Source organism: Kryptolebias marmoratus, linkage group LG10, assembly GCF_001649575.2.
Source record: "Kryptolebias marmoratus isolate JLee-2015 linkage group LG10, ASM164957v2, whole genome shotgun sequence".
In the NCBI taxonomy this organism is placed as follows: Eukaryota; Metazoa; Chordata; class Actinopteri; order Cyprinodontiformes; family Rivulidae; genus Kryptolebias; species Kryptolebias marmoratus.
In genome coordinates, this window is record NC_051439.1 from 19263021 (window position 1) to 19277842 (window position 14822).

At 42.2% G+C, this 14822-nt stretch overlaps 2 protein-coding genes across 2 annotated transcripts in view; one reads left to right on the forward strand and one right to left on the reverse strand.

The window, feature by feature from the left end:
- Positions 1 to 3550, forward strand: part of psma6a (proteasome 20S subunit alpha 6a) — a 6018-nt gene extending 2468 nt beyond the window's left edge. Inside the window, exons 2-7 of the mRNA XM_017426189.3 lie at positions 873 to 967; positions 1063 to 1144; positions 1291 to 1446; positions 1594 to 1772; positions 2653 to 2747; positions 2936 to 3550. Coding sequence (XP_017281678.1) covers positions 873 to 967; positions 1063 to 1144; positions 1291 to 1446; positions 1594 to 1772; positions 2653 to 2747; positions 2936 to 2993 — 665 coding nt within the window. The 3' untranslated portion in view covers positions 2994 to 3550. The remainder of the gene's footprint in view (positions 1 to 872; positions 968 to 1062; positions 1145 to 1290; positions 1447 to 1593; positions 1773 to 2652; positions 2748 to 2935) is intronic.
- A 1926-nt stretch (positions 3551 to 5476) lies between these two features.
- nfkbiab (nuclear factor of kappa light polypeptide gene enhancer in B-cells inhibitor, alpha b) lies at positions 5477 to 9025 on the reverse strand. The gene is made up of 6 exons (XM_017426188.3): positions 8690 to 9025; positions 7290 to 7395; positions 6953 to 7163; positions 6508 to 6596; positions 6160 to 6417; positions 5477 to 6061 (listed from the first exon to the last, which is right to left on the reverse strand). Exons 1-6 carry the CDS (start codon positions 8941 to 8943, stop codon positions 6026 to 6028), a joined length of 954 nt encoding a protein of 317 aa, XP_017281677.1. The 5' UTR covers positions 8944 to 9025; the 3' UTR covers positions 5477 to 6025.
- Positions 9026 to 14822: the final 5797 nt, after the last annotated feature.

Below are 14822 nucleotides of genomic sequence, written 5' to 3' on the forward strand. Positions count from 1 at the left end.
GTAATCATCAAAATTAAACGAAATAAACATTTGAAATATATGAGTTTGTATGTAATGTATGAATATAATATACAAGTTTCACTTTTTAAATGGAATTACTGAAATCAATCTACTTTTTCATGATATTCTAATTTTATGACCAGCACCTGTAGTCAGATTCAATATATTATAAAATACTAATCAGAAAAGGCCGAAAGCCCAGGAAAGCAGTTTTTATTCATTGAATCCACAAATTATGCCAAAATAACAATTTAACATTCATAAAATCGCACATTTCACAGCAACATCATTCCCAAAAAGCTGAGAGCAGAAAACATATTGTCATGGTGCGCAGCATGTCATCATAAAAATAAACCCGACACACATTAGCAGTGCACGAAGCAAATGAAACATCCAGTTTCAGCTAAATATTTGCTCCTTGTTGGTGCAAAAAGACTATTTTTAGGCTGTTCAAATTGTGTTGTCTTTATCATTTTTGTAGATTCAACGAAATATGCTGGAAATATTTGGTTTTGGGGGCAGGATGCTTGTGACTACGTACCTAAAGCCACCATGTAAAATTTGCTCTTTGATAAGCTGTCTGGAATGTGTAGAAACATAACTGGTTCGTGGTATTTGCCTGTAAATAATTCATAAGTCAGGATAAGTGGTTTTACTAACAAAAAAATGATGTGTACATGTACTGAAGAGAAAAATCAGCCAATGTATAAAAAAAACAAACAGAGATAAAGAATCAAATACACTGTTATTAGTTTTGTGACACACTGCTGCTTAATTTGCATTTAATAAAATCTTTCTTTCACGTTATTAAAATGTGACAGTTGCACAGTAATGGCTCACAAGAATATATTTTTTATTCTGTCTGTATTCAGAGTATGCCTTCAAAGCCATCAACCAGGGAGGACAGACCTCTGTAGCGGTCCGTGGGAAGGACTGCGCCGTGGTGGTCACGCAGAAAAAAGTTCCCGTCAGTAAAAACACAAACGTGTTTCTGTTCCTGTCTGGATTCCTCTGCATTGCTGTTTGTTTCTCATAGCGACGCGTTTCGTTTTGTGTGTTTAGGACAAACTGTTGGACGCTGCGACCGTCACGCATCTGTTCAGAGTCACAGAGAACATCGGCTGCGTCATGACTGGCATGACCGGTGAGTAATGTCTCTTCCCAGTGAGATCCGAATGGTTTACCCAGCAATTAAAGTAGTAAAATAAACCACTAACATGTTCAGAATGGAGGTTTTATTTCAGAGGTTTTGTTGAAGCGTTTTGTCTTTTCTGTCTTTCGTCCGTTCAGCCGACAGCAGGTCTCAAATGCAAAGAGCTCGCTACGAAGCAGCTAACTGGATGTACAAGTACGGCTACGAGGTCCCTGTAGACATGCTGTGCAAACGCATAGCCGACATCTCCCAGGTCTACACACAAAATGCTGAGATGAGGCCGCTCGGCTGCTGTGAGTCATATCCAGAAACGTTTCGGGATTTTACCTTGTAAACGTCACATCGGTCTTTGTTTTACTCTGAGCCATAAAGCACGTTTATCATCTAAAATCGACCAAAAAGCAGATGTGTAAAAATTAAAGGTTGCGTGTTTTGTGCAGGTATGATTGTGGTCGGAGTGGACGAGGAGCTGGGCCCACAGCTGTATAAATGTGATCCAGCCGGATACTACTGCGGCTTTAAGGCCACGGCAGCTGGAGTCAAACAGGCCGAGGCCACTAGCTTCCTTGAGAAGAAAATGAAGAAGAAACTGGACTGGACCTACGAGCAGACAGTAGAGGCAGGACATGCACAAATACAACATATATTACTCATATTGACAGTTCATAGGGACAGAAAGGAGCTGCTGTAAAACAATCTGCGTTAAAGAGACCGTGTTCTCCGTGTAAGGTTTCTGGGAAATTTGGTCATCTGGTTTCATTTTTAAGGCAATGAGCTCCTTGTTATCCTATAAGTCACAGGGAGACAAATTAGGTCTGTTAATTTGTAAAAACCTATATATTTACCTGATTATCAAAGTCAGCATGAGGATGAAACACATCTTATTCTGATGGGAAAATCTTCAGCATTGCCGACGGTTTGCTGATACATTTCAAATTGGCACATTCACAGAGAGACCAACAAGCAGATACGACGTCTTGAATCAAATGTCTTCCCGTGAAAAGGCTAAACGAGTACAGAGTTGGACAAATGTCAAATCAAACATAGTCACAATAATACTCACCACAGACGAAACAATACCTTTACCCATCTACTCTGCACAGTTTTACAGCGAAGGAACCGAATACTGACGGAAATCAGGTGTCATTTTATAAATGTTAAGGCTTGTTTATCAAAATAAATCTTTTTTTTAGACTTCAGGATTAAATAGTGTGTCATTGTTTTTATATTTGAGTTAATTTAGTGTCGAAAGATTGAGGAAAATATATAAAAACATTTATGCAGTTTCAGATTATTCTCTCTTTAAGCAACAAGCACCTAAAGTCAAGTTCTGATCGTCATTTTCTGTCAAGTTCACAACCATTTTAATGACTTCAAATGAAAAATGCTTTCCCAGTAAATTAATAGATCCTGTTACATCTTCCTGTATTAGTTAAGACTTATTATTTCCACCTTCATTTGTTTTAAGACGATTTTTTCTCCTTTTTGTCTCAAACCAGATGGCTATTTCCTGCCTGTCCACTGTTCTGGCCATCGACTTGAAGCCCTCGGAGCTGGAGGTGGGAGTCATTACCACGCAGGAGCCGAGATTTAAGTGAGTTTCCCTCTAAGATAAAGTACAGATTTACAGCTCCTAATTTCCAATCCAGATGTTGCAGAATGAAAAAGGAAGTGGGATAAACTCAAAAGTAAAAAAAATAAATAAACAAAGGTCCCAACAAATTAAACCGGGAATGATTTGAAATTGAAACTAATCTCCTAAAATTGTGTTTTGTGTTTCAGGATTCTGACAGAGTCTGAGATCGACGCTCACCTGGTGGTTTTATCTGAAAGAGAGTGAAGAGGAGGAGGATGAACGGTAAAACCAGACGCATAAACTTTACCAAGAAGGAATCGAAACATTGGGACAAAATAGGAACAACTTGGACATTTTATTGCATAAAATGTCTGATCAGAACTGGCATTTTATTGTACATCCGCCGCCTGCACGGCCACTTAACGCCCTTCATTACCCCAGGTCGTAGTCTGATCCGGACTTGGATTTTTCCCGCTGACACAGCCTGAGTACGCCGGCTGCAGAATGTCGCAGAGCTTTAAAAACACTGGACATTCAGACCGGTGCACCACATGACACGTCGGTTCGCTGGTTTGTGGCTGATGTGTCAGAAAGTTACCAACTTTTTCACGTAACTTCAGTTAACGAGCGAGCGAGGGCTGAACGTAACACTACAAATGCCCCAGATATAAACTCAGCGCTCTTCTGTCTTTACTCAGGTCTGCTGTGGGAGTTTTTCCCACAGCTGGTTTCGTTTTCACACCTCTGTCAAACTCAGGTCTGCGAGAAGTCTCCCTTCTGTCCCCTCTGCGTCTCTATTAAACAGCAGTGTTTGAATTTTACTCCAAAGTCTCAGCGCTTATTTGATTTAACCTGGAAACAATCAGAATCGGACCGAGTGTTGTCACGGTGACTCATTTTCATTTGAGCTGTCATCATATTTACAGAACGAGACACGTGTCTGAAAGGGGCTTTACACTCATTTAAAACTGAATGAATCAAATCTAATCTGCTGCAGCGGTCATGTTAAGATCGAGGCTAAAGGTGGTGTCATTCTGCATGATGTGTTTTAAAAATCAGTTAGCATGCCTTTTTTATTGTTTAAAAAATGGACTCAGCTTCTTGCAGCCAAAGCTAACGTTTAAAGCATGAAAACAAGTCAGAACATGATCTTTTTATAGCTCATCCTGATCAAAATGTTTTAAATTTAACTTGTGTTTCCATTCAAACTGTTCACAGGATGTTTACGATCTGATCAGAACTGGCATTCAAACGCCTCCAGATGTTTCTAGCTTCTTGTGATAAGACGTTACTTACTTACTCGGCACTGTAAGGACTTAGTTCTTTACATTAAATTATGCCACATACAGTCAGCTGTTGGTAGAAAACAGAACATCAGTAGATCCAAATACTGCTGGGTTGCTTGTTCTGTAAGAGCCACGATGTAGACGGATTTGTGTGATCTTTCAGAGCTTTTATCCCTCTTTCTGAGCTGTTTTCTGCAGAAAAGTAATTTGTATGTTTGGAGATGAGCAGTTTAATCATTCAGAAACGTTTGTCAAGGCTTGTTATTTTAATTAGACGTTATTTTAATTGTCGTTGTTGGCTGAACCTGATGTTAGAAATGTTGGATCAGGTATGGAAATGTTTCAACATCCACAATACTGTTAATTTGATCTATTTATGACTTTTTAGCTTTTGTAACAATTACAGCAAAAAATATCTCATTTTGAAGTTTACTTCGTTTAAATAAAACAATCTAATGACTCCGTTTTTAGGAATCAGTTGGTTAAGATTAGGAATAAATCTGAGTGGTCAGGGTTAAAACCTGTCAGGATGGATGTAGGAAGTAGGTTAAATATTTCTGAACTTTAGGACTCATGTTCTGACTTATATCACTTCCTGTTTGGACTTTTTATCACATGAAATCCTCACAGACATGTGTATATTACCAGCTGACATGTAAGCGTCAGCTTCAAACATCACTTTCAGTTTAATTCTGCCGTGCCGATTGGAGATTTGCATAAACTATCGAGTCCGGTTGGTTGTTTTCAACAGAATTCCTGCTTCCTGTTCAGCTGACGTTCCTGTCTTTAAGAGGGGGGAGTGACAGGCAGGAATGTCAAACAGCCTCAGTGTTCTGTTCCTGGGAATTTCCTATCCTTTCTCTCTCAGCAACAAAAAAAATACTTCCTGATTCAGATGACAGGGCAGTTAACCTCATTTCACACATGCAAAAAAAAATTTCCCAAAGCCTCTTATCTCAGTTTGTACACACAGATCTCAGAGGAGACAATCAAAGCTCAGTTGGCCACCAGTTTCTCATTCATTTCAGGTGAGCCGTCTGCTTTTTCTACGCAAACACAAAGCAGTTAGTCAGAAATAAAACTCAAACTATGACAAGAGTTCATTTGTTCAGCCAGACTCGATGACGGCAGGAAAAAAAGGAACGTGGGTAATTACAGCTCTGTGGTGCTGATTATACACTTGGTTTTGTTGTTATATTAAAATTATAGTTTAATGTTCACATCTGAAAATGATCTTGTACAAAACTCTTCATCAGTCTCTTATTTCTTTGTATTTTTCCTTCAAGCAGCCAGAATTGAAATCTCTGGTTTTTGTGCTGCTCTGAAGGTCTTTCAAAAGGTTTTCAGATGAATGTTGCTTTTTAAGTCACTTATCTTTGATTTATGACTCATTTAGGCATAAAAAGGCTCCTAAATTCAAGGGGCGGACCGGCGTTGTTGACACAAACTAAGCGAAGAATCTGTTTTTCTGGGATCTTTAAGCTCTTTTGTTGTGACCCGTTTATTCCAGTTTCTTGGTTAAATCTGCCGCGGTAACAAATACATTCACAAGAGGAGATTTGAATTGTTAAATATGAGTGTTTTAATTTAACTGGAGTGTGCTGGAAACTGCTTGCTGCCTGACATATACATCCTGCTAAACTGTACACAATCACAGCTTCCATTAAAAAATACATCTTTGTATACACAGCATTTACAGTATCATACAGAGCTGATGCAGGAACATCCGTCGGGACGGACGTTTTCCGTTTCTCGCTCCGATGATGACGCTCAGTGTCCACAGAATACAAGTGATCCTTTTACACATAACGTGTCCTTCGTTCTCCTGCAGCCGTCAGTCTCTTGTTTTGTCTTTGAGCTGCCTGCTCGGCCTCTTTCAGGAACACTCGGGCCATGTCATCCCCACTGTCACCCATCACGACATGACATTGCAGAATTCATCCACGCGCCGAGTTTCGCCTCCATCATCCGGGCTCGTCGCCTCCGTAACCTCCCCTCCGCCGTTTCCTGCTAATGTCCGTTCCACTGGATGTCGTTGTAGAAAGCCTGCAGATCCACGCGAACGACACAAAAACAGGATTAAACACCCAAACACGACCGTTTGATGTTCCGTCAGCGCCAGATTGAATGGGATTTCAACTCACCATGTCTGACTCATCATCCTCCTCCTCCTCACTGAGGTCCGAATCGCTGTCGAGAAGCTCCCTCAGGTCCGGGTGGGTCACTGAGTACAGCTCTTTCCTGATGCTGCAGTTGTCCAGACCGTGGGTGAGGTGGTAGGGGCTGTGGCCTCCTGAGGTCAGGAGGTTGGGGTTCGCTCCTTTCTTCAGCAGGAGCTTGACCAGAGAGAGGTTCTGTTGGTCCACGGCCAGATGCAGTGCACCGCGACCGCTGTGCTGCTCCTGCACACCAAAATGAGTCATCAGAACATGGAACCAAGACATCCTCTGTATGGGTTCCAGTGGGAATATTAAAAGCTAAACTCGGCTTACCTTTGCATCGATGTCAGTCCCGAGATCCACCATGTTCTCCACCAGCGAGAGGAAACCTTGAACTGAAGCCAGGTGGAGACAGTTCTGACCTGCAGAAAACACACAAAACAGGTTGTTTAACATCTGACCCCAGACCAGCACAGGTCATCGTACTCAGGCGGGTCACAAATTAAGCCAGAAACACTCAAGGTAGCTAATAATTTCTGCAGCATCACCATATTTAGAGCAAAATCAGATTTATCTGTTTATTCAGAGCCTCAACAATGTATTAATTCAACAACTGAGCTTTACTCAGAATGACCTGAAGGTTTCCTTCCTCCTAACTACAGTTTTGTTTTTGATTCCACCTTTTAAACAGCAGATGTGAACACCCGCAGTAAAAACGATGAACACCAGAATCACTTCAAATGAGCTCAAACCAACCATTTTATGCTGCAGCCCTCACCGTTGTAGTTGCAGGCGGCCATTGCTGTGTGTAGATGCTCCGATCGGCTGTTCTGTGTGAGGACGCTGAAGCAGTACAGGTTGCCGTGGCGACAGGCGATGTGAAGCGGCGTGTCTCCGCCGTTGTCCACCAGCGTGGGGTCGCAGCCGGACACCAGCAGACTGTGACACACGTCCGGCTGGTTTGTTATTACCGCTAAGTGGAGAGGAGTCTGCAGGGGAAAGAATGGGCATTTTATTTTTTATTGTTATTAGTATCCCTATAAAGTTGGAGGCAATTATTTTGAATCAAAGCTAATCGCAGAAAGTTGTAACAGATGGAAGAAAACTTTATATACCTGTCTCAGGTCGTTCTGTATGTTGAGGAACTGTGTGTTTTTCGACAAGTCGATCATTCTTCTGATGTAGTCTTTGGCCTCGTGGATGATGGCCAGGTGGAGCATCCTGCAGGGACAGGAGAAACTTGTTACACAACACGACCAAAAAGAATATTATCTAAAAAAAAAAAAGGCAGTGAATGATGTTCGAAACTTGATTACACAAATTTCAAACCAAATACTGTTTTGCTGCAGGTTTACTTATTGCAAAATCAAGAAAATATAAGGTTTTTAAGGGGCACACACACAATAAACTTTGTTTATTGCAGTTTTGTTCAATAAATAAGGTCAAAAATGACTACCCATACAAACAAAGTTATGTACAATTATTTTGTTTTAAAATGCATGTTTTAAAAGGTGATTTAAATCAGGTTAGGCCCCCATTAGACAATCACTAATCATGTCTCAAAGTCTAAAATATGTTTGATAGAACAATTAAGAGACTGATTTTAGAAGATAAACAGACATATTAGATTAATCTTGATGTTAATATTTTAGGTGAAACATTTATACTGATTCCGTTTTTTAAAAGCGTAGGTAATTAATTTTAAAGGATAATAAAAACAAGGGACTTAAATGCACTTCCGGTACCAGGGTACCCTTTTTCGACACAACACCACCTGCAGCAGCAAGTCATGAAACGGTGCCCGAACTGGGCTGTGGTTCGGCTTCACGCAAGCCTGGGTTTAAATAAAAAAGAAAGCTTCCCTGATTCGGGTTAAACATGTCTCCTAATTTTGTCTCGTATCGATTAAAGCAGTTTGATCAGATGGAAGTGTTCGCACTTTAAGAGGAGCCGACGTCGCGCTGCGAACTATATTTCTCGGCGGAGGCGCAAAAAATAACGACGTTCAGGGCGCCTTTAGAATAGCTACTCCCCTTTAGTTTATGTTAAGTGAAACAGGTTTAAAAATGAAGATATTAGCTGCAGATGTTGCTGTTTTGCAATGTCGCGTTTTCAAGGTTTTCCCCTCTTCTCACGGGAACGCGCATCGGTTGGATTCCTCGGCGGCGCGCCTGGGACTTTCCCCACTCTGACCCCTGCTGATAAATGCGCTTTTTGTTTACTTGCTTCTTCGACGCGGAGCACAATTAAAACCGTCTAAAATAACAAATACACTTATTCGTCTTGTATTACTAACACCGCATATGTCCCAGACGCTTAAGAAAACAAGGTCTCCGATTCGGATTTACTAATTAAAGTTAAAAGGACAGCGTATTCCCAACGGAGGAGGAGGAAGGCATCGAATTACCTCCGAAGACCGAAGCGAGGCCTTCTTCTCCCCGCAACAACCAGCTGCCTGTTTCCCCTCTTTTTCTAAAATAAAAGCACCATAAATGTCGAGCTCGGTGAAACCTACGTGTCTCCGTCTTCTGTGATCTGTGTCTGCCAGTCGTGCAGCGGCTCCTCGGTGACAGAAGGGGCCTGGCGGTGGTGCTCGGAGTCCAGCTGGAGCCGCTGGATCTCCTCCGCCACCGCCTGGAAGTCCTTCTCCTCCATGGAGTTCACGCCGCTGTCGAGCCGCTCGTCGGTCGACGACGGGTCCGCCTTCCCCTCCTTGGCGTCCCGATTGTAATCCATTTGGTTCCGTATGCTGATCCGGTGGAGGTCCATGGCGACTGAAGCGGGTTCGTTTGCCTGGCGCGGGGCTCGGTGGTTCTGGCGGCTGGCTCTGGTCGGGGAGAGGCGGTGTGTTTAACGCCGGGGGGCGGGCGGAGTTTAACGAGGCGGGGGATTTCCAGAGCTGCCTCACCTACAACAACACTGCAGAAGCCTGGCTCCGACGGGGGATTTCTGACACACACACACACACACACACACACACACGAGCTGAAGACACATCTGCTGCACAGTTAGCGTCGTTTCTAAAAGCGTTTTAAAACCAAACAAGAGAGGGCCCGAGGGCCAGAACCGGCCGCTGCTCTGTTGCGATCCGGCCCTCTGCGTTCTCAAATTAAAAACAAAAACTATAAATAAACTAAACACCTGTCAGTCCTCACAGGAATGCATGCTTTCATGCCAGAGTTTTAAACCAACATCATCTTATGTTTGAAAATCACCGCCATTTTGTTTAAACCTTGTCTGTATGTGTTAGGGATCACTTTCAGCTACTACCAAGCCAAATTAGCTTGATATCTGCACAATTAGCTGAGTTGTAGCCTTTTTTGCGTTGGTTAAGGTTGTCAAGCTGTGGTGGCCATCTTAAGTTAATCAGTTTTAGATGTACCTTCACTTATTACTTTATTAGAGCTTCATAGAAATCTGTCCAGTGGCTCATGAGTTGGCAGTAATTGTTAACGACCAGCTTTTAAAAGCAGATCTTTGCTCCGACTCTCAGCTGCTACCACACACAATTTTAGCTCAATATCTGTAAAACTGGCTGATTTGTAGCCATTTTTGTGTTGCCCAAGGTGGCGACCATCTTGACTGGGGACGACTCCAAAAGGTAATCGGGTGTAGATGTTCGTACGAAAGTTTCATCAAGTTGGCCTCAAAGTCTGATGATTCATTTTTAAAGATAATAGCTTTATTTAAAAGAAAAACAAAAGACAGTTTTGGACAAATTCTTGAAACTCTTCCCTGTTTTGACGGGATTAAGAGACGGACAAATGATGGGAAAGTCCTCATCCCTCCTGAGCGACTGTCGGAGTGTTGCTCAGCAGCGTTGAGCCTCGGTGGGGGGGCCGAGCCGCTGCACAGGAGTTTCCTCCAACAGCTGAAGTGTGATTTCAGTTTGTCTTCTTCAATCAGGCCACGGAGTTTTCCCAACACCCTGCCGTGATGTTGTGCCAAAGAGTCATTCCTCTAAAAATGAGAAGTGGACCAAAGTCCAACACCTTCCTGACGCCGAGCCGCTCGCTTCGCTGTTCTTCAGAAACCAGAAACGAAGCGCTTGAAGTTCTCGTCGAGGCCACAAGGCTGCAGGGAGCTGCGACCGATCCCTGATAAACAAATACCGGTTTGCACACGCTGTTCCAAAAGGGCCTGCTGGGGAAACTCCAGCTTCCTATTGTTCAGACTGTGGCACCAGTTAAACCAGGAAGCACTTTTTCCTTATTGTCCCATAACAGCTGTTTGGCTGCAGGTTTCAAAAAGAATAATGTAAATATAAATTACAGCCATGCAGAGTCTTTCATGTGTGGCTGAATCGAGCAGAAACACGAGGGTTTCAGGGAGGAAAACAAGCCGTTTACGCTGCAGTCCCACAGATCACTGAAAATACTCATTTTATGTCTGGGGGAGGATTGATCTCACCCAGCTTCAAAAACAAAAACCAGACTACCCTTTAAATGCTGAATGACAGACAAGCATGCACACAGCAGAATGAAAAGCTTGTTCACAGCAGTTAAACATGCACACAATGGATAAAAGGATCATTTATTAGGACACAAAAACAGTTTTTTTATTAATCTGCAGGTTCGAATCAGCACATTCCTGTCGCCGAATCTTCACCAGCTGTTTCTGTTTGTTTTAAAATAAGTAACTTTTTCATTTTTTCACCCAGGGATCAGTCATAAGAAGCCAGTTTGGCTCTGCTGACTGGAAACACGTGTCTCGAGTGACTAAAAGACAAAAAACTCCAACATGCCAGAAAGTCTGCAGAAGCAGGAACTCTGGATAGATGCAGAAGTGATTCCTGTGCGTTTTAAGGATTTTCACGGTGCTTTCTCCCAGGCCTTCCTGCAGAAATAAGTTGTTTAATCGGGGCTGCGGGGTGTTTTATGAGGGGCAGGGCTGGGAAAATGAAAAGGAAACAGATCCTAAAGCTTTGTTTTGGTTTACAGTATCTTTGAAGAAAACTGACATGTTATCGCGTGCTGCCCGTGGAGCAAACTGGGAAGGGAGATAAGATTATTTCTGCTGCGATCAGCGATTCTCTCCGCTGCGATAAGGACGACGGAAACAAGCAGAATGCATATCGCCCGCCGCCTTCCAGGCCAGAGATTCAGACTGAGAAGTAGCCGAGTCGCAGCCGAACCTCAGAAATGGTGATAAACTCTCGGCTGCTGCCAGATTAAATTTGAGCTCGACATCTTTGTGTTTTTAAGGTCAGTTGGCTGCGGCAGCCATCTTGAATGTGGTTGACTCCATTCATTCAAATGTTGTCAAGTAATTCCTGAGATATTTTGCTAACACATGAACAGGAACAGCAGGAAGTCAGGAATATTTGTTCCTCCTGAGGATCAAAGACAGCAGCTGATTGAAATACCACAGCGGCTTCTGGAAAGAATTTAAAATAACCTTTAATGATGTGTCTGGAAGGGCTTTGGAGTTTTTTAAAGTTTTTCCTGTTTCTCTTTCTTCGAAACAGAAACTCGTTGCTCCATATGTGTGATTATTCACAAACCTGAAGAACGTGAAGTGTCCGTGGGAATCCCTGGGAATTCTGGGGATTAAAAGGACGATCGCGGCCCAAAATGACTCACAGTGACTCACTCTGTGCACGAGTCACCTCCGGGGTCAAAGTGAGTGAACGGTGACTCGGCAAATTACGCCAAATAAAGAACGACAGAATGAGTTCAGACAATTATTTACACTGCTCCACTTCTGAAGCCGTACAGGAAACATTTATCACCTCAGTCCACTTCCTGATCATTCTGGATGTTTCCTTCCCGACATCATCTTTTAAAAATCTGATCCTTTACACAAAAAATCTGATTAAATGTTTGTCTTAAAACTGTAGAAAGATGATATAAATATAGTTGCTTCATTTAGTTGTAAATAAATGATTCTTAAATCTGCTTTGACTTTAATGTTGCTCCAGTTAAAACCAGATATTTTATAATTTGTTTATTTAAACTCATTTAATTTCCTCACGATGCTTTAAAATCTTTAAAAAGTTTCAGCTTTTATTTTGTTCCAGTTTTCCTTTCCAACGTAGATCACAGCGATCCTAAAATGACTCAAAGATCTAAAGTTTTGGTACCATTTTGAGGAAATACTAATTTGTAAACTTTATATTACGTATCATGGCTGCCGGAAGTGCTACAGCTACCAGCTACTGCAGCTTTTTGAGCTTAATGTTGTCCAATGTGAAAGTGACACAAAGGTTTGGAGAATTTTTCTGAATTTTCTTTTGTCAAAAGGTGAAAAATTCCCCAACATATTTCTGCTTCCTCAGGATTTCCAGGTTTTTATAAAATTTGGATTTTTTTTTTTATTGTTTGACGATCTGAATGCAAACACATAAAGTCATTCTGCACCAAAAAAACAGGTTTAGCTTCATTGTTTGTCTGCATCTCTTAAATCTGCTATAATTACCCGCAGGAAGTCACCGGTTCAGGCTTCCTTTTCGTAAATCGGGTGGTTTTGTCCACTTCACCACCGCGTTGGGAAGCTGCTTGTAAAGATTGAGGATGTTGCAGAAACTCACGGGTCCGGTCACATCTGGAGAAACGATGGAAACCACGTCTGATCTGATGAGTCACACCAGCAGGGAGCTGACTCATGACTCAGATCCACAGTGTATGTGTGTGTGTGTGTGTGTGTGTGTGAGGGTGGGAGGAGCAGTTTAATTGCCACTGCAGGTGGCGTAAGAGGACCGTACTCGCAGCTCATCAGTAGAAACTGAGTCCAAGTTTCAGGTTAAAGCCAGGCGTCTGCAGCCTTTACAACCAAAAGAGACATTTCTGCAACAGCGATCCTCAACTTGCAGCCCGCGGGCCGCTTCCAGCCCGGTGGAGGGTCTGTACTGGCCAAAGGAGGCGCTGACCCTGGCGCAACTAGTGCTTTATTACACCATAAAATTAAAAATCTACAATAAACTGGTGACACTTTTTACATTTAAAGGGGACACAACTTTTTTCTGTGATATGTTTGCAAAACTGCACTTTCTGTTTCCCTTCTCTGCGACTTTTCAAAAAAAGAAATTTAGTTCTGCGTGGCTGTAGGTTGGATTAATGAAGCTAATCCAACCTACAGCCACTAATTAAACTAATAAAAACACAGCTGGGAAGAGTTTTATCTGAGAATCTTAACGCCTGTGTGAAACTTCACCACTAGGTGGCGACAAATGACAACATTTCCCCTGAAAACTGAAGGAAGAAACATTTTAATGTGTTTAAAAAGGCAGATTTTCTTTTATTTGTAACATGTTCATTAATTTAATTCAGCATGATTCTGAGGATTAGTTATAAACATGTTTAGGATGTTTTGTGTTTGTGAAGTTTGTGAAACATGAAAGGGTAAAATTCACTCATCTGTATCTATTCATCACAACTTTAATGTCTTATTTTGATTATTAATCTGTCTTTTACTTAAAGAAACCAATCTTTTTAAAAAAAATTCAGCTCCACAACTTATACTCTTCCTCCTCCTACCTTATAATAATCTGAATTAAACCCATTATTATATGTTGGAGACATTTTTAGTCTCAAAAACAATCATGGAAATAGAAAGTCACATATCTAATTATGCATCTCTGCATCCAAATCATCTGAAAAAAAAAAACAGTTTCCAAACATTCCCAATCAGGATGTAAAGTCCTTGTAGTTATAAAGGGAAAGACAAACAGACGTGTAGCATGTATAACGCCTGAGACGCTGAGAAGCTCAGATCAATAGTCATTTTCAGCAGTCTGGAGGATTATCCACCTCACTGCCCACCGATGCAATGCAAAATGAAAACTCTCACACTCGTCGTGTCCTCCCGCCTGCAGCCTCCACATCCACTGAATCTATTTTTTGCAGGACATTGACCGAGAGAATTTAGTCCGTCTCTAGATGACAGCGAAGCGCCCACTCCCTCCCTGTTTTCTTAGATGTTGTTTGTTGCAGAGCTTGAGCTCTCGTCTCATCGTGTGATCTGATTCACTTTGATGTTGCATTAAATAGCAGCAAAAAAAAAAAAGACTCCCATCAGAACCGTGCATCAAATGAGGTAAAAACCTGAAGCTGCTGGAATTTTGATCAGCAGATGATGAGTGAGACATTAGCTGAGGACAAATTGTCCTAAATGGCTTAAAGCTTAACTTGCCTGCTGCAGAAAAACCTTGTTTGGTTTCAGAAAACAGAAAAGGAATCATAATAACAGGATGATAAAAGCACGAGGTGAGAAGTTCAGGATCAGGGGAAAAGGGAAGATAGCGGTTTCCAAATTGTAATTTAAAATTTGAATCTGAAAGCCCATAATGTTTAGTTTGGGGGTCAAAGTTTCCCCAAAACTGAAGCCTGATTCGTTTTTATTGCTCCACCCAACTCCATCCATCTCAGGCCTCTCAGGCCTGTCCTCGTGTTTATTCCCCAGGCGACCCTCATTCTGCGGCTGGCCAGAGCTCCTGGCCCGAACTGAGGGGCCTCGTGGCCCCGGGGGCTGGGGGCGTTGGAGGATGGGTGGATGAATCTCCCCCTGATCTCTTATCAGCTACAGCAGATTCTCAGGGAAGAGGGGTGTGTGTGTGAACAGTCCTTCAACCACACACACACACACAGATCTCCATCTCTCTGACCTGCTGCAGAGATAAGACCACACACACACACACACACACACACACA

Coding starts and splice junctions, on each gene's coding strand:
- nfkbiab (XM_017426188.3), bottom strand. CDS start 8,943: ATGGACCTCCACCGGATCAGCATACGGAACCAAATGGATTACAATCGG. Junction 7,164..7,289: donor TACAGAACGACCTGAGACAG/GTATATAAAGTT, acceptor TTTCCCCTGCAG/ACTCCTCTCCACTTAGCGGT. Junction 6,418..6,507: donor GGACTGACATCGATGCAAAG/GTAAGCCGAGTT, acceptor TTTGGTGTGCAG/GAGCAGCACAGCGGTCGCGG.